Here is a 25782-nt window from a genome sequence, read left to right on the forward strand (position 1 = left end):
GAGAGCAGCCCTGAGGAGAAGGGCTTGGAAGTGCTGGTGATGCTGGCAATGAGCTCAGAAATCCAACTGTATCCTGGGCTGCATCGAAAGCAGCATGACCAGCAGGTCGAGGGAGGTGATTCTCCCCTTCTACTCCGTTCTTGTGAGACCTCACCTGGCGTACAGCTCTGGGGACCCCAACACAAGAAGGACATGGACCTGTTGGAGCGCGTCCAGAGGAGGCCACAAAGATGCTCAGAGGGCTGGAGCACCTCTCCTGTGAAGACAAGGTGAGAGAGTTGGGGTTGTTCAGCCTGGAGAAGAGAAGGCCCTGGGGATACCTTAGAGCAGCCTTCCAATACCTAGAGGGGGCTTACAATAAATCTGTGGAGGGACTTTTTACAAGGGGACAATGACTTTAAACTGGAAGAAGGAAGATTTAGATTAGATATTAGGAAGAAATTCTTCATGGTGAGGGTGGTGAGGCAGTGGAACAGGTTGCCCAGTTGTGGGTGCCCCATCCCTGGAAGTGTTCAAGGCCAGGTTGGATGGGGCTTTGAGCAACCTGGTCTGGTGGGAGGTGTCCTTGCCCATGGCAGGGGTGTTGGAACAACATGATCTTTAAGGTCCCTTCCAACCAAACCATTCTATGGGTCTATGATAATGGGGAGAAAAAAAAGTAGACTTTTAATACCAAGGAAGAGGGGTTTAGATTGGCTTCCTTTTAATGAGTGCTAAGGTGAAGATATAGCAGGCAACTAATTACACTGTGATACGTGTTAATTTTGCAGATAATTCCTAATAACAACATGAGAACTTTTTGTCAAAAAACAATTACACAGTAATTCAATCTCTTAATAGTTCTGTGTTGGGTGCTTGGTCAGACTGTGGTGCAAATACTATTCCCTATTGCAACTAATGTATCTTTATTAGGGTTTTTTTCTGATTTAGTATATTTAATTGGGTTATCGATAATTACATCATAAAGAGACAAAGGAGAAGCAAAATATGCTGTTTTTAAAAAGTCAATTGCAAAATACACATAATTTATTTTTAAATTAAAAAAACATAAGTACTTTTGATGATCCCTGTGACCGAGGTTTTTACTCTCTTTATTTTGCAGAGATATGATAGCTACTGGTTGTGAGGATAAAAATGTTCGTGTTTACTACTTGGCAACAAGCTCTGATCAGCCACTGAAAGTTTTTACAGGTCATACTGCAAAGGTGTTTCATGTACGATGGTCTCCTCTGAGAGAAGGAATCCTCTGCAGTGGCTCTGATGATGGGTGTGTATTTCTGAACTATTAGAAAAGTTAAAACCTCAAGCAGTACTATTAGCGAAACTTAAGATCTTTAGTTGTGCTGGCACCTTCGGAAACTCAATGAATAATATATTAATCTAAATCTCTGCCTTGTTCAGATTCAGGCTGTAGCTTTGCTGTTAGCTTAATATAGTATTTGGGCAGCAGGATCATCATCTGAAATTGTCACAACTGCTGTAGCAACGCAACTTTCCAAATGCTTTCCCAAGAGTAGAGTCAGTGACTGATACCTGTTACTCCCAGGAATGATACGAGGAGGTTACCACGTGCTTACATTATGTCTAAGGATATGGGTGCAAGACCTGCTCTTAATTGATGTCTTTCAAAAGTACAATGAAGTAGAATCTGTGGAGATTTTTTAACAAGTGCTAAGTACTTCTGTTGGTTTTGATGATGTTTTTTGAGGGAGAGCACATCAGTCTATGGTAAGCAGGAAAAATTATTTTTCTGTTTTTCTAAGCCACATCCCTGCAGAGTATACAAAATATTTTTGTAAAGAATCACAAGTTTGGAGTATTGGCTTCTATTGCTTTCCCCAGTATAATTCATTAGATGTCTATGCTTGCAGCAAAATCTGTTAGTTCATAGTGGAATGATTTATGAAAGAAACCAACTTGACAAGAAGCTTCTTATGTGTAAATCCTGTCTATTTCACATGAGCAAGAACTAGTGAATCCAAAACTCTGTCATAGTGTCATTATGAGATATTTTATTACCAATCATGGCTATATAATAAGACTTGATTACAGAGGGATTTCCAGAATACAGTCTCACTTTCGCTTTGAGGGAAGGGGATTGTTGAATAACTTAATCCCAGGTAACACAGAAAGTAAGCGGCCTTTTGAGTTTATTATACTAACAACTCCCATTCATAGTCAAACTCAGAACTATTTCAGATGACCTGTTTAGCACCTAGGGTTATACAGTACATAGGAGCAGTATGCAAGAGTCACGCATGAGCACATATTGCTGTAGGACAAGATATATGTAAATATATAAAATGGCCTTCTAACTTGTGGATTCTACTTTGTGACTCAAGCTGCATCAAATGGCCCCTTTACAGCACTGGAGAAGCAGTATGTCACTGTTTGGGGCTGGGCCAGTGCTTAAAGCAGGTGGCGGATGCTCTCTGTTAACCCCGGCCTTTCCCAGAAGGGGAAGGAGAGGAGAAAAGGGAGAGAGACTTAGGGGTTGGAAGCTTAAAACAAATTTTAATAAAACAATAACAGTGGAAAGAGTATAAATAATATTAAAACTAATACTACTGATAATAGAAATAGACAATTTCTCTCACTGACATGTAAGATAATGGTGCGTATGAGATTTTGAAAGACTATGTGGTGGATGGAATAGTTTCTTACTCTGGTGAACCATCAGCCCCAATCTCTCCTGTTACAACTTCTATAAACATATTGCAAATAAATATTCTGATAAAGTTGAAGCTTAGCATATTGCTGAAGTAGAGAGATAATCATATTTCAGTAGGTGATTTGATGGACATAGGTGTGTTTTATCCTGTTTCAGTACTGTTCGAATATGGGATTATACAAAGGATGCTTGTATAAATGTTCTTAGTGGACATACAGCTCCAGTACGGGGACTGATGTGGAATCCTGAAATTCCTTACCTTCTCATATCTGGCAGTTGGGACTATTCAATTCGAGTCTGGGACACACGAGATGGAACATGTTTGGACACAGTTTACGATCATGGTGCAGATGTATATGGTAATATTTTAAATTTTTTTTATTTCTGTATTGAAATACATTTTAAAATATTTTTAAATTTATAAAATAGTTTAATCAAACTGGTTATTAGATAATTATTTTTCTACATTTTTAAATGTCCTCTGTACTAGGATTAACATGTCATCCTAGTCGTCCATTTACTATGGCATCTTGCTCTCGTGACTCCACTGTGAGACTCTGGTCATTGACACCTCTTATAAACCCTCTGCAAATAAGTATCTTAGCAGATAGATGTTGGGATGAAATTATCGGTAATATAGGTAAGTAAATTGTATATACTGTTGTTTTCATTTTCTGTATGTTATTATACTTTTTTGTTGTTTTTAATTTTCATGTCTAAATCTTTGTGTGTGTTAGATCGTGCTGTGGAATCTGGTGCTCCTCCTTTGCTCTGTGGTAAAGTTTCCAGGGATATTAAACAAGAAGTTGAAAAATTGACAGGAAATCCTCGAGGAAAAAAACTAAGGTGGTTTTCAGAATGTTTTTCCGTAAGTATTCTGCAAACTTAAGGATGTTGTCAGTGTGCATGACCTTCTCTTCTGAAGTCCGTTTCCAAAACTGAAATTTCTTTCTTTTCTACCATTTTTTTCTCTTACTTAGAGAGCTCAGAAAATATGCAGAAATCAGTTCTGTCTCTTAACAGTTCTGCATGTAAAAATGTCCATGACAGAACTGTTTTGCCAGTTGTGAACACCAACTTTTCACAAAGTGAAATAGGTGGGATAACTTAAATTTCCATAGGAAAGCTTTGATTTGACAAGAATTTTCTATTGAAGAAAATGAAAATACGTGTTTTATCAAACTCCATTGGAGTTTTTCATTTTAATCCATCAAAGGCAGCACCCTCATTACAGATAAGGTTTTAAGTGCCCAAATGTCTGTGCCAAAACTGCTGTAAATACATCCTAGGAGCTGTGGATCTGGATGACTGTCACTGTTTAAGGCTGGGCCAGCGCTTAAAGCAGATGGCAGATGTTCTCTGTTAACCCCTGCCTTTTGCAGAAGGGGAAGGAGAGGAGAAAAGGGAGAGAGACTTAGGGGTTGGAAACTTAAAACAAAATTTAATAAAACAGTAACGGCAAAAAGAGTATAAATAATATTAAAACTAACACTACCGATAATAGAAATATACAAACCCGATATTGCCCTTCCCGACGATGACCGCAGGACCACATGCCGCGCCGCGGCAGCTCGCAGTGCTCACGCGGCAGGGCAGGCACCCGGACATCCCAGAACTGGACTGCACAGCGGGCAGGAACCAGATTGAGGGGTGCATGGATCAGGATCGGAGGGAGTGGAGAGAGCAGAGTCCCACCAGGATGCCGACCATGAAGGAAAGAGGGTTGAACCCCATGATCCCTTAGTTTTATACTGAATATCCACCTGAATGGCATAAAATACTTAATTGATCGATCCTTGGTCACCTGTCCCTTCCGCAGCTTCCTATGGGTGCCTCCTCCTCCTTCCCGCCAGGAGGAGCCCAGCGGAGCCCAAGAGAGCCCGCGGGGAACAAGCACCCACCCGTGGGCCTTTCTGCAGAACAATCCCGCTCCTGCCCCAGCAACAGCTACAGACATAACCGCCATCAGCTCTGACAGCAGGCACTGCCTGAGACCTGGAGTCGGCCTCAGACAGGGCAGTTACTAAAGAACTTAAGGGGAAAAAAAAAAATCTACTGAAAGCAGAAATAGTCCTGTTTTAGCCAAACCAGAACAGTGACCCATGCCCCAGTATCCATCTGTTGGCTTTGCTCCATTATACAGTAATATTTCCTATAAATCATTGCAGGCTCTGTGCAATTGAGTTAAAAATACAAACTATGAAGTCCCTGTGGGTGCTTATCCATAGGAGCTGAACTTGAGGTAGAAGGACAAAAATGACCACACAGGTGTCAAGCACTGTTGTAATTTAAGTCAATACACTGATCTATGAAGACCTGGTTTGTCTAAAATATGTTTTGATTTCTAACTAAATTGAAGTGTATGATTTAAAATGCTGAAACAATCTTCCTCGATTACAAATCTTGACATTTCTTGTTTTAATAAAAATATAAAAATATGGAATTCCTTGTTTTACAGATGTTATAAGTTTTTTGATGTCCCATGTTGATTCAACAGTAACACTGTTCTAAGAATGTTAGAGTTTTTCAGTAGCAAAACCTTTTTTTTATCAGCTGTGTTCAGTGCTTTTTGAGTTCAGAAAATAAAGTGGTGTGCTAAAACTACAGGGAGTCAGTTAAGAGCTTTAAGGGACTGAAAGAAGAGGGAATAGTCTTCCCCCTGCCCCACCCCCCCAGTAGGATCTTCTGCTTTTTGCCAGCTCAGAAATAATTGGACTCCTAAGCTTGTAATCCTGTTATTGTTAGAAAAGCTCCTTCAGGTCAAAGGTTTAATGATTTTATTTTTTTTTTAAAGCTTTTAATTATTTACTGTCTTCTAGACCTCAGTTGATATTAAACCATTGTCCTAGTTCTACAGAAGGATTGATTCAAATGTTAGGCCAATAAAAATGCTTAAAATTTATTTAAAAAAAATCATCTTGATTGACTGCAAGATTTTGTGCATATACAGTTATACCATATGTGTCTATTTTAAGATTTAATATTAAAATAGTAAACCAGATTGTGGCAGTCGAGCCTTGAAGTTGTTTTTTACCTGGCCCATACCTTTGCTTTACAGAAAATGGTAAACAAGTTGCACCCCAGCAGCTGAGTGGTGTTTTATGCCAGCAGTAGCCACCAGATAGCTTGTATTCCTGTGGGAGCAAAAGGGAAAACTTGAACTCTGAGCCCTCAACTATGTCCACACATAACCAAATACTTACATTCATGGATCTTGCTGTATCTTCACAGCCTTCAAGAAGACTGAAGGAGTTGTAGTATCTTGAACTAATTCGTGTCTTCATAGTAAAGCTGCTAATACTGAAATGGTCTGAAATTGTATTTCTTGGAATTGACTGACAAATGTTTTCCAATGTCTTTACAAGTTCAAGTTTCTCTCTTGAACATTACTGTGATACAACTCTTTTCTTCCCTAACAATTTTAGCCTCCAGGAGGCAGCAAAAATTTATGGGATTTGGTTGCTGTTATAAAGGGACAGGAAGACAGCTTGCTTCCACAAAACTACTGCAAAGGAATTATGCATATGAAACATCTCATTAGATTTAAAATGGTAAGTGAAGCGTAAATGGTATGTGAAAATGGTTGTTAATCCATATAGTATTTCACTTTTTAAAAATAAGATTTAATGCTTTACAAAAGAGTCACAGACAATTGCACAATATCAGTTCTCTGTGCAATACTGGTCTGTTACAACAACAGCATCTAGCTAAGTCTGTGTGACTTCATGCATACTCAAGTGTTAAAATGCTAGGTTACAGTTACTAACTAGAAAAGCAGTTTTCAAAATAATGAAAAGGAATTGCAAAGCAAGCATCACTACAGCTTGAGCTATGATGCAAGTTTGTCTTCCCTATTATATATATTGTACTTTTATATTCAGTAAAGTCAAATTGTGTGGTTGCATTAAAATGAAGTTTGCAGTTATGTTCAGATGCAGGGACAGGGGAATTCATGTCTGAAAATGGAGGGGAGTCAGCAGAAATATGCTCTGTAGCCATCTGGAAGAAGGAGTAGAAAAACAAGAACCTGTCATCGATATAGATATGCAGCTGAAGAGTGACTCAGATGTGAATGTGCAATTCAAATACTAGGCAATAAATTTATTAGTAGCTGCATATATGAATACGCAACCAGACATACAATTTGTGCAGAATATGGGGATACGTGATTCTGTCAGGGACTTCTTAGGGATGCTAAAGAATCCCATACTCTAATGACTGGGTTGGAAACAGAGGAAAGATTATCTATTGGTATGGATCAGGAAATGCATGACTCCTCAGTTGCCACCCCCCGGGCTAAATAACCTGCCAGATATCTGCTGTTGCAGGCTGTCTCTTTTGCAAAATCACAGACTGTTTTTAAAGAGTGTCCTACACACCTTATGACTCTCAAGTGATGGAAGTTTTATTGGTGATATTAACTATATTAATAGCAGCTGCTCGGCTAATACTATGAAGCTCTGTGTGTGTGTGTCCAAAAATCAGTTTTCTCAGCCAGATAGCCTGAGAAGAAGACATTAATTCTTGACTTAGGCAGTGCAAGCAATCTGTTTATCCCTGCAACATATTTTCATGCATGTATAACTCAGGTGACCTAGAGTAACTACAGTAATTGCTGATCATTCTGTGGATCTGGATTAAATGTTCACATTAATTAAAAGCATTTTGTCTCCTTTTTGCTGACTTGGAATCTTGCTTGAGAGCTTTAAGAGAAAGTAGGGGTAGCGTGATGCTGACTGCTTGTGTATGGCTGCTAATACCATTTTTTCCTTATGAAACTGGATAATGGCATTGCAGCACCTAGACATTTTAGGATGAAGGAAGGACCTAGAGCAAGTGTGTTTTTTCTGTTTCTAGCAAGCAGAGAGGATACATTGGAGACTTCAGCATGAAAATAATAAAAAAAGATAGAGATGCCCAGTAGAAAAGTAACATAATTTGTTTTGAAAAAACAGATCCTTTGCCTTTCTCAGCAGCTGCTATTGGTCTACATTGCAGTTTACTTCGGTGAAGAATGTTCAAAATTCGTTCTCCACCCTCCATATATGGTATTGTAAAGCCATGAATAGCCAAATGCCATCTTATGTGCATTGATGATAAACTGAGATTTCTTGAAATGTCAAGTGCCTTTTGCCTTTTTTTCTTTGATGTTAAATGTGACCCTGTTGCAGCTTGCTTCTCAAACTCTGCCAGATGGAGAAATTTAGTTTTCTCTTTTCAGCTAATGTAAAAATTGCAGTGGTTGGGAATATAAATCTTTTATTGGTCATAAGATTAATGGAGTATGACAGATCAGGACATAGGTTGAGTCTACTGTCTTTATTCTTTCTTTATTAACATTATAATGATGTCTGCATAAGTACAATTTCCAGCTCTGTTTGGTTTATGCTCAGAATTTATTTTTTTTTAAATTTCAAAAATACCAAGATTTTTATGATGGACATCTAAGTGAATTACTATTACATATGAGAAAATGACTGAGAATAAAAAAAAATATATAAAAGAGATTAAAGGAAGATAATCGAAGAAAATGTATGTGTGTAATGAAACAGTAACACAGTTACTTTAACACTATAAATAGTTTGCTGTAATCTCATTGTAAAGTGTCCTAATTAGTTCACTGTAATCTCATTGTAATCTCTTCCAACTAGCCTTTTCTCAAAAGGATTTTTTTCTTAAATGATAGCCTTTATATTCCATTGTAATGTTTGACACTAGTTCATTCTTAAGAAAACTTGTTTTCATCACAGAAAACTGTACTTTTTTGAAAAAAAAACTTTGCTATCTTTTTTTTTTTTTCCTCCTCCGTTCAGTCCAAGGCACAAGAACTGACAACAGTAAAAATGTCCAAGTTTGGAGGTGGTATTGGTGCACCAAGCAAAGAGGAGAGGCTTAAAGAAGCTGCGGAAATACATTTAAGATTAGGACAAATTCAGCGATATTGTGAATTAATGGTGGAACTTGGAGAGGTAAAATATCAAAACTTTATTGAAGAACAATAAAATATGAAGGTTTCCGAAAATCAGCTACCCTAGCAAAGGTGGAGTAGCAACAAAATGGGTCACAAGTCCAGAAAAGAGTAATCTTGCTGCAATTATATTATTTTTAACATATGCAGTCCAATGCCTAGCTCATTCCTTATTTAACCTCTTGACAATTTTATTTTTAATGGAAGAAACATGAAACTAGTTAAAAACAACAGCTGTTTCTCAAAATAAAATTATCAGGTTAAGTGTATTGCTGCTTTCTTCTAGTGGGACAAAGCACTCTCAGTTGCACCTGGTGTATCTATGAAATATTGGAGGAAGTTAATGCAAAGGTAAGGTAATAAAAATATGATGCTGAATTTTAGCTTCTGTCCATAAAAAGGCACAGACAAGTAGGAAGGATGGATACTAATATCAGTTAGACTTGGCTTTTGTTACAGCATTCTAGGGATGTTACTTTTTGTTCAGTAAGCTTTGGGATGAAACTGTGGAGGATTTCAACAACAATTTTGTGTACAGGAATCAAGTTAAAGGGTTGAGCGTAAAATTGCAACTTAAAATGGAAACTCTTTAGTGCAGTATGCACAGTTGGCAAGTCTTCTGATGTCTGCAAAGGCAGATGGGTTTGAGTGAACTTTATATGGCTTTATCTAACACGTATACTATAGAGATAAGTTTAGTCATCAGTTACATATGTAGATATTTCTCGTTCATTTATTCATTTGTTTAATTAGGAGAGCTGATCAGTTAATTCAGGAAGAAAATGATGATGTCATCCCATACTGCATAGCTATTGGAGATGTGAAAAAACTAGTGTCTTTCTTTACTTCAAGAGGCCAGCTTAAAGAGGCTCTTCTTGTTGCACAGGTATTATTACATATAACAGTGCGGGAGATGTATTTAGCCATTTGTTTCTAACTCTGAAGATGACAAGCATATTTAAAAGGCTTGCTCTGTTCACTTTTGCAAAATGGCTAAATAATGATACCATACTCTTTACTTTTGTATTGTATTGACAATTTTTTATGCAGAAATCATAAAAAGGTATCTCATGTTTACAGATTTTAAGCCTGATTCTTCTAAACTGCAATCAAATGCCCATAATGAAAACTGATGTATTCGGTTTTGGTTGAAGTAGAAAATTAACCTGATTTTCAGCAGTCAGTATTGCCCTTAACATCAAAGACATGTAGGATTTCTCTTGCATTTTTTCAGAGGTCTTGGTTATGCTACTTCCTATAGAATCTTTGGGTGAAACTGCTCAGTTGCAGTAATAATCACTATAGGAAGTCAAACTTTCAAATTAATGCAAAAAAAAACAGTACAAGGGATTACGAAAAGCAGGTATGTCCCTTGTGCTTCCTAATGTAAACACAAGTTAAAGAGCACACAAAACAAGTGAAACTGATACTTTGTTTCACTCTTTCTCACCATTCCTTTATTCTTTTTGAGTAATTTCTGCATACTTAATATAGTTTGTTAAATACACTGTCAAGATTTGTCCCTGGTACATTCTGTCATGCCTACCTGTCCTTGAACATTCAGTTGCCTCAGAGATAAGAACTTCAATAATGCATGTGAATTTGTCATTTAGAAATTGTCTGTCTGTATGTTCTTCTTCTAATAGTAGCTGAATAGTGCAGAGAATAGAACTTTGAGGTATGCCTAAATTTAACAAGTTATAAAGTTTGAACCTTAAAGCAGCCTAAAGCTTTAGAAAGATCTTCATTTTTCTTGTAAGAGACACATTGCAGGGTTTGCTTTTGTTACAATTCTTAGAATAGTCTTTGTCTCAAAGGTTTAATCAGATAATATTAAGCAATAAAATACCAGGACTTTCTTTCCCTTTTAACTGAGGCCTGAGTTTTTTAATGTTGTTATCCCAGCTACACCTTAAAGCACATGAAAGAATCTCCTTTTAACCCACACTGATCTCTTCTCATTTAATGTCAGAAATAATTTATTGCCAAACACAAAAAAGGTTCAGCTTGTGCCACTATATGAACCTTTCCAGATTTGCTAGTATACCTACTGAGAAATATCTGTGGAGTTCATTCTTCACTCACAGCCACTTGCTACTTGAGGTGTAACAATCAAGGCTTTAGCCCTCACTGTCTGTTTTAAGCATATTCAAATACTGGAAGAATCCTGTACAAATGCATAGGAAGGAAGAAGTCTTTTGCTTCTGTAGAATTTCTTGTATAGCTGAATAAAACTAAGCTAAGATTTAGCTATGAATAAGTTCATTGGTTTAAACATTTCCTTAGTTATAACTGGGCTTTAGAAGGATTTTTGTAGATCTTAGAATTTTTTGTTGTTGAAAAATCACATTTCATATTCAGTTTGGTGCATTAATTGATCCATTTTTTTAAATTCACTTCTAGGCAGCTTGTGAGGGAAATATACAGATGGCAGCACTCTCCACAACAAGTGGATCTTCAAATTCTGGTGGAAACAATACAGATGATTATAATGAGTAAGTTGTTCTAGTTTATAACTAAAGCCTTATTTTAGTGCAGCATGTAAAGTCTTCAAGGGAGATAAACCTTAGTGGTTTAATTTGGCATAGGCAATGTAGAATTTGACAACAAAATATAGTATCTTCTAGTACTTAGTTGATAGAGTTACTAAGTAACTGATGCCACACTGACTCCACTGTGCCTCCTGGCACCACATGGATTTTTCATATGTATGTATTATAATTATAAATATCCCTTTCATTTGCTTGATGTGTAAGGTGCATTCCTATGCACTTAAATATGTTTAAATATGTAGCATATTGACTTAGAACTTTTGGTAAGTAGAGTAAAATTTAGCATTAACGCGTATCTGTGATACCCTATGTTTTATGTATCTTCTCCTCCTGAAGCTTCGCTGTTTATCATCAGTGAAGTTTCTGACAATGTACACTAAAGGCCACATTTTCATTGTACGTGCCCATAAAAGAAACCATGCATCTCGCCTTGTTTAGAACAATGCTCAAAAACCTGTGTTACGTTATCAAGTTATATGTGTAGTAACAAAAGCAGCTTGGAGGCTGCAATGTTACTTCATTTACAAGTGTAATTTTTGAGCAATTAGAGAGATATTTATGCGGAGTTCACAGGTACAAAATGAATATCCAAATATTTGATTTTTCTTCTGTCAATCTGAAGAGGCATTTCCATACTGATGTAGATTTTGGGAAACTGACCCACCTGATTATGGACCAACATAAGTGGTGGATGAAGCTCAAACTAACTGCATGTTGAAAGCTAGTCGTGTCATTATCTGTAAGTCGAATATAGAAATTTTAGGGTACAGAAGCAAATGTGGTGACTTGTACATAAATTAAGAGTCAAAAAACTCCAACTTTTAAGTGATCTTGCAGAATTCATGTGGTGTTCTTGCAGGCTCCTGCACAAGGTCAGTAAAGAACTGGCAGAATGGTATTTCCAGGATGGCCATGCAGTGCTTGCAGCATGTTGCCATCTGGCTGTTGAAAATATAGAGGTAATTTTTTTTCTTTTTAACTATAGAAAGGCCAATATTGACTTCCTTTTTATATTTTCATGTTAATTGTTTTTTAAAATGTGTGTACTGTGTTCTAAAATGTATTACTTTTATGTAAAGCAAATACCAAGTATATTTATAGCGAGTGTTTGATCGCTACAGTATTAAAGTTAGTAGCAAGACTCCCCTGATTCTCTTAGATTCAAGATTTCTCTCATGCACAGAAAGTAGTATGTTATTATTTAATTGTATTTTCATATATATGGTATCTTGTTATATTAGAAAATAAAGGTGCCTAAGTACCTTACATATATACATATACACATAAGTATTACTGTTTGTGGTGACTCAAAAGATTCGTTCAGAACTGGAACATCATTGTGCTACAAAAGATGCAATCTCTACTTTGAAGAATTTGCAGTCTAAATGATGATGTAAATAGGGAAAAAAACCCTACCCCCAGTACAAAAATAGGGCTGATATGTAGGAAACATTTAATTAGATTTTTCATTTTGTTTGTGATTTTACAGATTGTTTCTTTTCCTCATTCTCTCTGGATTTTGTTGTTGCTGACTCAACATGTTTCTCCTCCTCTATCCCCCAAAATGAGTAAAATTTCATCTTAATGAGCTGTTCAGAGAGAAAGCAATAATCAGTTAATGCCTGTATTTCAAAATAGACATATTTCAAGTTGTTGTATAGTCTCATACTGTTTAATATTCTGCTATGCCTGTCAGCAACTCCAGTTGCCCAGAGAGAGTAAGAACAGGAGAGTCCTTCCTGGTTTGTTTGTTTGTTTTCCTTGGGTCTCCTTTGATGAAAAGAGAGGGGAAATACGTAGTCTGAAAGCTAGTGTCCTTACTTAAAACAATAAGGAATTGCTGTCATGCTTTTTAGGTATGATATTTATGTAATATCTTTGATTGAATAAAGGAAGATTCTGCTAAAGGAAATATATTTGGTTATTTTAAAACTTATTAACACATGGTGCAAAATTATTTACTCATTCAAGAGGACCAAATTATATATAAAATCGCTTTAATTAATGCATATTTTGTCCTTCTGTAAAAAGCAGTCTCATAAATGAATGTCATAGGCTCAACATGGTGAATCCCCCAAAATGCTTATGTCCCTTAATGATATAATTTTTTCATTGAGCAAGCTTGCGATGGCAAACCTGATTCGTGGAAATGAACTGGAGTTGGCAATCAGTGTGGGTACTGTCTTAGGAGAAAGTGCAGCACAAGCAACACATTATGCCCTAGAATTACTAGCAAGAAAATGTATGACAGTAACAACATGGTAAGAATTTCTTAATCTAAAGAAGAATATTTTTTTTCTTTCCCCCCCCGACAAAACAATAAAGATGTTTCATTCTGAAACTTTTATAGACACCAAACCAGCATGGGTAGGTAGAATAAAAATTGCTGCTTGTGTAAGAACTGCTCTGTTAGACCTTTGGAAGTATAGAGCATGCAAATGTTCTGCTTTAATCACAAGATACATTAGGTATGCATTGTAAATGAGAGAAGAGTTATTGTCAACCAGAGTATGAAACCCACTGAAAAAAAACCTAGGTATTTGGGCAATAGGTAGCGTAGTAAGTCCTAGTCTGTACTGAGTAAAAACAACTGCTTCAGACAAAGTAAGGCTAGAATTGAATTACAAAGTCAAAAAGAACAGAAGCTTAAGTAGGATCTGTGAAGTGATTTTTAAGTACTTGCTTGAAAAATTTAAAAACCTAAGAGGCTGAGGAATTATTTTATGTTGGTATTAGGAATACAAGACAGCTGACAAGATTTAAGGATGAAACAGGATTACTATTTAATTCTGCAGGAGTAAGTAATTTCTCTGTTGCATATAGAGGAAACTTTTATCTCTGCTCGATTTTCTTTTTCTCCTAGTAGTGGTTTTACTTTGAAGGATATAGTTTTGGTCTGTTTTTTTGTCTACTAGTGAAAAGCAGAAAATCTCCCTAAGGTGTATTTGGCAGCTGTTACAGGTGTTTCAGAGTTAGCATTTCATAAAAAATGTGTACTTTAACAGATAGTGCAGTTAAGTATCAGTTTTTCTGCTACAGTTGGTATTTGCTTCAGTGTCTAGAGGTAGCCTGAGAGAAATATAGTGGAACTCCTCTCTACAGAGCATTTAGCCTGCCTTAAACAATGAAGCATTGTAGAAAAGGACGAAATAAGAAATGGGTGACTTGCAGCTTTGGTTTTGCAATGATTTAGCATGTCTCCATTGGACCAGTTCTAACAGGGTTATTTTGGCAACTCCCATCTGCAGCTTTTAAAGTCTCTAAAACTCTTCCTCTGATCTCCCTGCCTTCATTGTGAACAGTCATTTTTATGTAGCCTCTGATAGGAAGCACTGGACGTGGAGTTAAGAAAAACTGTATTTTTTTTTTTTTCCAGTTTCATAACAAAAGCTTGTTCTGATCTCAGTGCTGTAGCAAGTACTTATAATCGATTAGCATTTATATGTACACAAAAATTCTGCAAACTTACAGCATGTGTACACTGAAGTCTACAGGAGTATAAGTGATAAAATTTTAAATTGGTGTACTGCATATTGCCCAAGTATACATCTGGATTTGTCAGTGGGTTTCATATATTGAACACATACTACAGCTACACCCTGCAATCCTGCATTCTGATTTGCAGCCATTACAGTATATTTTTCTATTCTGTAGGAGAAGATCAGAGATTCCTGAATTTATTCATATTTTGTAATAAAGAAATACTGGCACAGCATAATAGACCTTGGTCCACCGCGAGTATAAGATCATGTATGGGGAAGCTGGAGTTCAAGGGCCTCTGGTATTTGAAGGGCTCCCTTTTTGTTTTTACTGGTTGTTATGCTTAGGGATATCCATCAATTCGAAACACTTCATTGTAGAGAGACACTTAATTGTAGATATATCAAGCAATACCAAAAGGACCTTGGTGGGTTAATAATGAAATCAGTTATTGGTGAAATATTTTTTTGGGTTTTGGTTGTTTTTTGTTGGGTTTGGTTTGGTTTTTTTTTAGAAGTGCCCTGAAATATAAAATCAAAACAAAAAACTCAAACATAAATATTCATGCCTTTCCCCATCTTTCCAAATCTACAGCCTTGGGAAAATGTCTGAGTGTTTAAGAACACCATTTTCATTTTATTTGTGTTTAGCACCTAAACACTGTTAAAAGCAACCTTCTGCTGTTCAGAAGGCTAGTGGTATTTTACCTGAGATACTGAATTCTGTATATGCAGACTCAGCCACCTGATTTTGTTCTTTATACTGACAGAGTCTTCAGTTTAATTCTTAAAAAAAAACATGCCAGGTAACACAATTTGTAGGCCATTACATGAGGGCTTCTTTGGATTTTTTTAAATAAACATTTGATTTCAGTTTTTTGGCTGAGCAATTTCACTTTTAAAAAATGTTTAAATTGCCTATGAAGATGAGTACGTGTGAGTAACTGAACCTGAAAATAGTTTAAGAACTTGTGAAATATCCTGTATTCTGAAAGAGCATTTCTGTAACTTGGAAGAGTGGCTATTGCATGGTAATAGTATAACAGATTTTCCAAGGACCTTTTGGCATTAGGTTGTTTAGGTTGTCAAAAGGCATTGGAAAGCTGTTTTTTTGTTGTTAAAGTTGGTTAACCTGACCCTTAGATTTCCTGTTGTAGTTTAATTATTTTCTACTAGGTTTTTCCTCTGTAAAGTAAGAATACAAGAAAAAAAGTTTTGTTCATTACTGTTTCAATGTCTTCCTTTTAGCTTTCCATCACTTGGATACAGGTATTTTGCTTGCTTATAGAAAGAGAGATATGAAAAGCATGTGACTTTACTAATGCTAGAAATAAGCTTAAACTTAATGTTCGGATTTTTTATTTGTGATCAATGCTTGAAAGTGGGATAGAAAGCAGTTACAAATATTAGACAGTAGCTTACTTGAACATTTTTAAGCCAAGGACCGCATTCTGAAAATCCAGGGAAACTCGGTAGGAGTTTTTGCCTTACACAGGTGCAAGTCAGTCTTGTGGATCACAGGAGAAATGATGTCTGGATGAATAGAAGAGTCACAGAACAACCAGAATAATCGGTTATTACAAGCTCAATAGAATAATTGTTTCAAAATAATTTCTTTAATATTTACATGTGTTCCCTTCAGCTGCTTGTTGTGTTAAGGAGGTGGTAACAAATGGAAAAAAGTTAGGAATATTTCAGAAATGTCAGTTTGCTAAAATACAGTTTTCCTTTCAAAAGGCTGAAAATAGGTATCACATTCTCCTCTTGTATAATCTCTCTTTTGTAATGTCACAGAGGCACTAGCCATTCTGGAAGACTGAGAGATGCTTTATGCTGATGTCATGGAGCTCTAGAAGCCTGGAAGTTTGAGGATGATTTCATGACATGGAGCCACATTAACATCGTTCCTTCTTTCAAATTGGATAGGTCTTATCCTCCATTCCCATCCCTGCTCACATATTGTTCCATCTCACTTTGAGGTGGTTCTGATGCTTTAGGATAGCACAGCTGTTTAATTCAACCAACTAAAGCAAAAGAAAATTAACACATGACTTCCAAAAAAAGATGAATAGATTAAGCCTCATTTATTGCACCAGAATAGTCTTAGAGACTGAGGTTGCTTCTGCTCTTCTCTGGAAATACTAATTTTTTTCAGTAAACTCTTCTTTATAAAAGGAATGAAAAGATAAAACAGAGTTTCCTCCTATTACCAACCATCAAAAGTAACTACATGTCATCTTTTGTTTGTGCAGGGATTTAGCAGCTGATCTTCTTATGATGATTCCCGATAATAAACTCCAGTTAGTGAAACTATGTGCTTTTTATCCTGGATGCGTAGCAGAAATAAATGAGCTGCATGAAAAGGTACAATGAAAAATAATTTACCTGAATGCTAACAAAGAGGTTATGTATTGATTTGTTTACTAATTTCAAAAAAATTAAGGCCAAATAAATCTGTAGGATGAATTTGTCACTAGCAGTCTTATATGTTAAATATCCTTTTTTGCTCTTTTAGTCTTCATTGACTTTATTTTCAGTATTGCACAAGAAGAACTTTAGTTCTTTTAATTCTACTCTGTGTGTAGTCTTTCCATGGCATGGGTTACTTCCTGAAGTAGTTAATGATCTTCAGAATTACGTGTCAGTATGATTTATAACCTCCTCATCACTGAAGTGCCACCAATCATGTCTTGGTAGATCAGCTTTCTGTACTATCCTGAATTGTTTTACATCCTATGTCTGTAATCTCCTTAAATCCCCCCTTTCCTCTTCAGCAGCAGAAGGGTCTGCTCCACTAAATCCCTTAAGGTTCAACTCAGACTGCACATTTATTAAGCAGTACTAAAAAGTTCATTAAAAACATTAGCAATGGAAACTTACACTGCTTAAATTAAAGTTACAGAACCTTCTCCTCCTGTGTTGTTCTCTGGTCTAGATTCCTTTCTTAATGTGCATTATATGCAGGTATGTCCTTCAAACAATGACTCTTCTTTCAGAGAGAGGTTGATCTTACTGTTATGTGCAAACTTCAGTATTTCTCTGCATCTTAGAGAATTGTTTGAACATTACAATAGTTCTTTGGCAAAATCTTTGTTTTCCAGTGTAATTTTCCTGATGTAGAAGAATGTATGCGGTTGGCAGAGACAGTTCAGGCAGATGGGGATATATTCGAAACTATAAAGTACTATCTGTTAAGCACAGAACCTGAAAAGGCTCTCCCTATTGGCATTCAGTATGTGAAAGGTAGGTACTTGGTTGAAGAAACCTTTTAAAGCATAAGTAATTTGTATAGCTTGCCTCTTAAGACATTTTTATTTCGATTTTCAACAGAACAACTTTGTGGCTCAGATTGGACTTTAGATTCAGTCTGTCCGTATCTTGATCTTCTAAGTTACATACGCACTGAACGATTAGTGTTGCATAAATGTAGTGAGTAAGTATATTTTCCTTACTTTTATAAGTGGAATTTTCATTAAAGGATATTATTTGAGTTAAAAATAGAAAAATACAAGGTGCACACTCTTAGTATCATTTTTGTTGTAGAAGAGGGGTACAAAAAAATTGCAGCAAGCAGGCTGGTTCCCAATCTGGAGAACAGAATGTGAAATTTTCCTAAATTTTTAAGGTTTATCAAGAAGAAAAAAGATATTTTACTGCTTCTTTCTCTGTAGGGCATTTACACTAGGTGAATCAATGTTGGTATTACTTGAATCTCACTTTGATTAGCTCTGGTTTCAGTTTCCTGAAGAAAAAGAGCAGTGGTACCACACATAATACGGGTTTTTATGTCAAAGTGTTAAAGAAATTTGAGCTGTCACTCTCAGAATTAACTCTAAAATAGGTGGATAGCTGTGATTCATGTTTATGACAGATGGTTGAAGCTAGGCCTGAGTGCCTGCACAGGTGTACGTGTGAAAAACTAAAAGGAGCAAAAAGCTTAACTCTTATCTGTGGCCTGTGGGGAAACTTGGCAAAACTGAAGTCTACGCTAATATATGGGGCAATTTTATTTACATTTAGAGTTATATCACATTAAAAGGCCTGATTAATGTTGGTTTTGCAACTTTACATGATTGTGCTTAATAACTATATGTTGTACACACTATTTAAAATTTAATAATTGAGATCAATATAAAGCAGATGGAGTCTGTTTTAACAATTACATCACACAGAAAGTAAGCATAATCAGCAAACATGTATTCTCCACAAAAGATGGATGGATAAATTAGGTTTTAAAATTGTAATTTGCATGAGAGTTTGTTTAATGTGTTTGCAAATGCTTGTTATTGTTCATGATTAATACTTGTCCATTTATAGATTTCGGAATGAGTTGCTGATTTTGTGCGGCTACGTTGGTGCTTTACTTGCTATCAGAAGACAGTACAATAGCATTGTACCTGCACTTTATGAATATACAAGGTAATATTATGTTTTCAGTAACACTGAGAAATCTTAATCCCTATTATGACATATGTCATACATTGTCTACACTTCCCCCTTCACTCCACCTCCCTGCTGCCCCCCCGCCCTCTGCCAAAAAAAAAAAAAAAAAAAAAATCTGAGTTCCCAGTTCTGTTATAAAGTTATATGGGTATACCCATGCCTGCATATTGAACCTTCTTTACTTTCTTTATGCATTATACATGTAGAAGTTTCTAAGGTAATGCAGTAAGTTGTGAATCCAGGGTTTCAGTCAAACTCTTAGTCCTGTAAGAAAAACAATTTTTAGAAGTAGATGAGTATTCAGCATTACCTCCATGCATGATTATATATTGACAGTAACAGTTCTAATTTTGTATCGCTGTGTAGACCATTTGCCAAGACTTGCTCAGTAGCAACAAGGACAAGCTTTGAATTTAGTAAGTTCATGGCTCGGCAGTAGCTTGATTCCCACCAAGAAACTTGGCTTGACCTTCTGTTACTCAGTGAGCTGACATTCCCAGGCATTAATAGACTTCACCTGGCCCACTTGATCCCACCTGGCCTGGTCCTGCCCACTTGTTCCAGCTCAACCCCAACCAGTCACCTGACTTGACCTGACCTGACTAGACTTGTCTGACTTGAACCAACTCAGCCTGACCCAATTGACTTGACGTGACCTGAGTTGGCCCACTTGACTTGACCAGACTTGACTTGACCCAGCCCAGTCCAGCTTGGCCCAACCTACTTGACCCTACTCGACCTGACCCACTTGATTTCACTTGGTACATGTCACTTGACGTGACCCAACTTGTCCCACTTGGACTTGAACCACCCAACTTGGACTTGAAAGGAGAAAGATTAAGAGCAATAATCTTTGTTTTACCTAATAAATAAAATAGGCTTACATACAATATTTTAGTATTGTTTCCTCAGAGTGTAACCATGATTGTTTAGTCTCCCTGTCTGGTTTGGTAAGAATAATACTATCTAGTTGACTAATTTCCATTTCTCCCTCACAATTTGGGACTGTCAAATCCTTTGGTTTTGTCACCTGACTTGCTGAGTAGCAAGGTCAGCTCCAGGATGTCATTGATTCCATAGTGCCAGCTGTGCTGGCATTGTTCTAGCTGTTATTGCTCCACTAGCCGCTATAACTGACCGCTGTAGCTTTGCTAACAATTTCAGCTCGTTTATCTCTTCATCGAGAATAAATGTTGCATATATGTTGTCCAGTCCTTTCACACCTTCCTAGAATTGTGAGCCTTCCTGCTCCTCGTGATATTTTATCAGAATTGCCTACCAAAGATAATTAACCAATATAAATTTAACATGTCTTAGAACTGTGTGTTTGCCCCTTTTCTTTGACTCATTTCCATCAGATGTCTTGACAGCACTCCTTTCCTCTTAGCCATCCTCATCTCTGAAACTTGGTGAGAGGATAGGGAAAAGGACTGTTTGTTTGATTTTGATTTTTTTTTTATATTTTTTTTTTAATTTTATTTTCTGAGCCACCAGACTTATGTATGGAAAACAACAAGATGAATTATAAGCTTTTACAGAAGGGCTATTCTGATTATGGAAATTAATAGACTAGGAACAAGCCGTCTTTGAGACTCAGTTTGTGATACTTTGGCTGTCAAGCTTTAAGATTTCCTGGGATTTAAAGAACTAAAGAACAATACTGGTCTAAAATTTTTCTCAGATTGCCCAATATTTTCAGGATTCATAGATTTTTAGATTTGAGCCCATCTTAAACTGGACACTTGCATGCTTAAGCTGGATGTTTCTAAGGCATCCCAACACAAGTGGAAGTTTGCTTAATTAGGTCAGGTAGTCACTGTCCCTTGTATTATATTTTGATAAATAAAAAATGCGTCCATTGCAAGTGTTGTGAAATTGTTTTGCACAAGTAATCGGGTGAAACAAGGCTGTCCCAGATCATGTATTGAACCATGTTACTCTAACTGTATTTTTATCATATCTACTACATATAGGCAAAACGGGTCCTTAATTTTAGGAAAGTTGTCATTATTAAGAAATAAGAACACATATAGCCTTAAAATATAGAACGGTCTCAAAGAAAAATAAATAGAGCTAATTAAAGACAAGCTTAAATAAGAAGGTGTAAATAGAGATAATTAAAATCAAACTTAAATGAAGACATAGAATTTTATATCTAGTAATCTAATATTTCTAAGGTTTAATATAGTGATTATTATCAATTTATTTCCATAAAGTTATTTCCATATCCAATCAAAAGTAGTTTTATATTACTACTGTCTATCTTGTTTTTCTTTTAAGAAAATATTGTTAGAATTAGTTTAGACTTTAATTATTTGCATTCCTTTTCAGTCAGCTTTTAAAAAGACGTGAAGTATCTGTACCTTTGAAAATTGAACAGCTTTCTGAGGAACTAGATGCATGGAGAGCTTGTACTCAATTAAACAAGTAGGTGGAAAAATATAAAATTACCATGAATGACACTATTAGTATTTAACTGTTTAGCTGAAAATACAGTATTTATTTCCTTTGTAAAATCTGAATATGAATGTAAAAGACGAGTACTTTGTGGCTTTTAATTTCTAACACAAATTAAGATGTATAGTTGAAAAGTGTGTTTTGTTCGTAGGCCTACCGATGAATTGCCATGCAGCTCGCCATCTGAAATGCAGAGAACGGTGTATTCAACACTCGTATCACGAATACAAGAGGAGCCTCTGAAAGGAATGGTTGGGCCAGACTATGTCACTGGATCAAATCTTCCTAGTCATTCAGATGTTCATATTTCTTGTTTGACAGGGCTAAGGATACAGGTAGGTTTCAGAAAGCTGAGGTGTTCATTCTCGGTGATAGCATTGCCTGGTTGTGAGGTTGCCATAAATCTAAGGTCCCTCCCATCATCTGAGAGGAAAAACATTTTTCCTGTTGTCACAGTAGCAGAAGTTAAAGAGGACAAGTGCTGACATCTGCTATATAAAAAAGGCTGTATAAAGAAGAATTGTCCAATCAAATAATTGCCCAGTTTCCCAATTCCAAGCTTTTTAATTTTCATGGGAAAGACAGGTTTCCTTTGCCAAATGTTCTGCCTAAAGTACACGTAACTTATTGCCTCCTACCTCACCACAGCTTGAATAAAACCCAGGAAATTCTTTATACTGTTACTAGTATTTATCATTATGGAAATGCATAGTATAAAACTTGTAATTCATTATTAATTAAAGCAAGATATTAGGATACTAAATATTCAATTATAGTTATTCATCACATTGAGCTTTATGATCAAAACATACTAGTCCTTATAACACCTCTTTGGTATATTTTGTTATTTCCATAAAGGGAAAATTGACAGAGCCTGAAAATAGTACTCTCAGGCTCCTGTCTCCAGATGGTGCCTCAGTGTGAATTTACTCTCTTACATGAGGTTGTCCGTTTCCTCTGTCCAGTGCAAGATGCCAGCCCAAAGAATAACAGCGTTGTTCAGGGATTAAGAGGGATAGTTTTGCATCAGAAATTGGAGATTGCAAAATGCTAGTGGGATTTTTGAGGTAAACAAAACTTACAACTGCACACCATCAAGTCTAAAAAAGCTTGCTGCCAACCCTTCCACATTAGACCAGTGGTCTCTGGCTATGGCAATACTCTCAACATTTGCCAGCAGCCACGTAAAGCTGCCATTGTTATAATCCATTCAACAAGAATAGCAAATACGGTGTCACCAGCTTGTCACCTACAATATCCTTGTTTCTGGATTAGTGAATATTAGGAGTCATTGCTTTAGGCATGCAGATTGGCTCACAAATCACTTAGTTAATAGTAAGGTATAGTAGCCTAATTGTGTGGGTGTACAAGTCTTAAGTAGCAAGTTCAGAGTGCATAACTCTTGAAGAAGGCACTTAAAATGAACTGCAGTTTTGAGATCTTATTTTGTCAAATGAAGAAATTAGCAAATAGGACATCTTGCATCAGACAGATTAGTATTTTTGTCCTTTTCATAGTGAACATTTGAAATCATTCTGTAGGCTGCATGTAGGCTCCATATTTTCAAACAATTCATTATATTGCGTTTTTTGTAGATGGGGAAACACACAGATCAGCACGGATAATGACAGACACAATGAAATATATACAGTATTCTGAAGGAAAAAAACTTGTTACTTCAGTTTCTAATTCAGGCTAAATTTCACTCTGGAATAATTGTCACGCATATATAAAATGCCACAATTATTAAAAATCAAACTAAAAATTTAAGGATTATGAAATGTTGGGTCTCCAGGTTTTAGAACATAACACGTTCACTCAATTTATAATGCGTAACTATTACCAAAGCTTTAAGGTGGTGGGGTACAATTTTTGCGCGAACATAGATGATCATTGTAAATCAGGTTTTCATGTTCTTCACAGATAACACAAAATGTGCTTTCTGTTCTGGTAGCCTTTACACAATACATGTGTACTTTCTTTTTCTTTCCCTCCCCAAACATTTTTGCTGTACAGGGTCCAGTGTTCTTCCTTGAAGATGGAAAATCTGCTATTTCACTGAATGATGCTTTGATGTGGGCCAAAGTGAATCCTTTTTCGCCACTAGGAACAGGCATAAGACTTAACCCATTTTGATGAGGTGTTTTCCTCTGTACTTTGTAGTGCTTAACATAACACTATGGGGTTTAATACTGATTTAACCTTGATTGTCAAAGGACAGAGATGGCAGTTGACTCCTCCTGAAGGACAATTACTAGACTTTGAAAATTAAAATGAGACCAAGGAAAGGATTTCTATACAAATGTTTGTGGATAATCCAAAGAAAAAGTCCTTTGAGAATCCAAAGAAAAAAAAGTTCTAACTTCATAGACAGCTATGTCTTTTTTTAAATAAGAATAGTGTTGTCAGACAATACAAACATAGTTCAGTCAACTCGGTGTAAACAGATGCCTTGTAAAGGAAGTAAGCAACTATCTGCACATTATCAAAATATTGGTAACTAACTGTGAAATCCATAAACACACTTTCAAATACATAATAATAGAATGACTTTATTGATAGCCACTGCAACCTGCTTTTAGAATGACTGGAATCCTGTGGCTGTTTCACACATTGTGTCCCCTTTTTTAATTTTAACTGATTTTTACACACAGGCTTCTGTAGCAAAAATAAAGTTTATAAAGTGCTTAGATTATTTTTTTCATCCATTAGTTACTGTGCTTTAATAACAGTACTAGGATGTTTACTAATGATTTGTTTAGATAAGTTTGAATATCTAGATTATAAGATTCTATTTTCTAGTAAGTTCATCTTTGGCAACTGTCCCCCTTATACTTTCACTGGAAGCTAAAATGTATTTATAAAACTTTGTTTAAAAAAAAAAAAAAAACACCAAAACACACCACAACCAAAGGGTTTGTAAGGAACAAACAGCAAATGTATTGAAATTCTTTAAATATGTTATGTACATTTAAAATACTTGTTTTCTTTTTACATTTTGTATTAGTTATAAATATACATATAGTATGACTGACCAGAAGTAAATACTTGTGCATATATTTTTATTTACTAAAGCTGTGCTTAAATGGAAAGAAAATTTTGGCAACAGAATACTAAGAATAGTTAAATTTTAAAGCTGTGTATAGTACGGAATTTAATCATAAGGGAAATTTTATTAGTAATTATTCTTATTGATAATTCTTATAATCAGAATTACTCATCTGTAGAAAAGATGTCTTGGTTATAATATTCTTTATTAGCTTAATTGATGGCACACAAGTAGAAATCTACTTTATCCGTTGTTACATTTTTTTGCTGCTGCTTTAAAATAAAATTTAAAATCCTGATAGTTACATAAAATGTAAAGAAGTTGCAATTAAAAATTGGCAGAACTATTTCTAAAGAAACTATTGTAAACCTGGAAATAACACAAGGTCCCTTTTAGCAGACACTATTGAACAAAATCCTGAATATATAGGTAAGCAATGCCCTCATTTAAGTAAAAATAACAATGTCACCATGCTGGAAAGGTAGAATGGTGATTAGAAATAAAAAATTTCCGTCTACCCCCCACCCCCCCTTAAAAAAGTTAAAATTTCATTCTGTCAGTGTTCTAGACTATTATTACCAGGTTTCTGGTGTAAGGATATATTGGGTGGGGAAAAAAAAGGTTAGCTGTTTTGTAACCTATACAAAACCATTTCTCTACATACTTGGATGCTGGAACAGAATGTTTTACTTTTTGCAGGTATTGTTTGGAAAATGTTTTAATGTTTCCTTTGTTTAACCCTGTGAAGCTTGGGGAATGAGAGTTGGATTTCAGAAATAAAAATTCATAGTTTTTAAAAGAATTTTCCAGCAGTCAGTACCTGATGTGTTGCTTCTGTCAAATGAAAGACTAGCTATCTTTTAGCACATAAATTGAACAACCTTGTATGTAAAAGTTGTTAATACAGAGTTGGAGAGCAAAGGTAAGAACTGAAGATGCAGCCCCATGCCTGATGATTGGGATCTGAAGGATTGGACTCAACTGCCACTCTACTATATTGAAAATCTTTTGCTGTGTCCTAAGGATTTTTACCAATACTTCACAGTTTGAATATCTTACCACATGTAGTATAACTGCATCCATTTGTTGTGTATAAATTGTGCCTTAACATGGAATCTTAGACAAATCTACTCACTTTTTAAATTAGAGAGTGATGGTTAAGA

At 35.9% G+C, this 25782-nt stretch overlaps 1 protein-coding gene across 1 annotated transcript; it reads left to right on the forward strand.

The window, feature by feature from the left end:
* Nucleotides 1–1102: 1102 nt before the first annotated feature.
* On the forward strand, nucleotides 1103–23706 carry WDR17 (WD repeat domain 17; the record flags this gene model as incomplete). The annotated part of the gene is made up of 19 exons (XM_009710276.1): nucleotides 1103–1267; nucleotides 2828–3030; nucleotides 3162–3311; nucleotides 3409–3539; nucleotides 6097–6222; nucleotides 8485–8640; nucleotides 8926–8990; nucleotides 9393–9525; nucleotides 11043–11134; nucleotides 12051–12150; nucleotides 13313–13452; nucleotides 15919–15939; nucleotides 16923–17034; nucleotides 17772–17913; nucleotides 18001–18103; nucleotides 18988–19089; nucleotides 21445–21540; nucleotides 21722–21905; nucleotides 23587–23706. Coding segments are annotated over 19 exons (2341 nt in total), but the record flags the coding sequence as incomplete, so codon positions are not given.
* Between the last annotated feature and the right edge of the window lie 2076 nt (nucleotides 23707–25782).

Source organism: Cariama cristata, unplaced genomic scaffold, assembly GCF_000690535.1.
Source record: "Cariama cristata isolate BGI_N322 unplaced genomic scaffold, ASM69053v1 scaffold11171, whole genome shotgun sequence".
Taxonomy (NCBI): domain Eukaryota; kingdom Metazoa; phylum Chordata; class Aves; order Cariamiformes; family Cariamidae; genus Cariama; species Cariama cristata.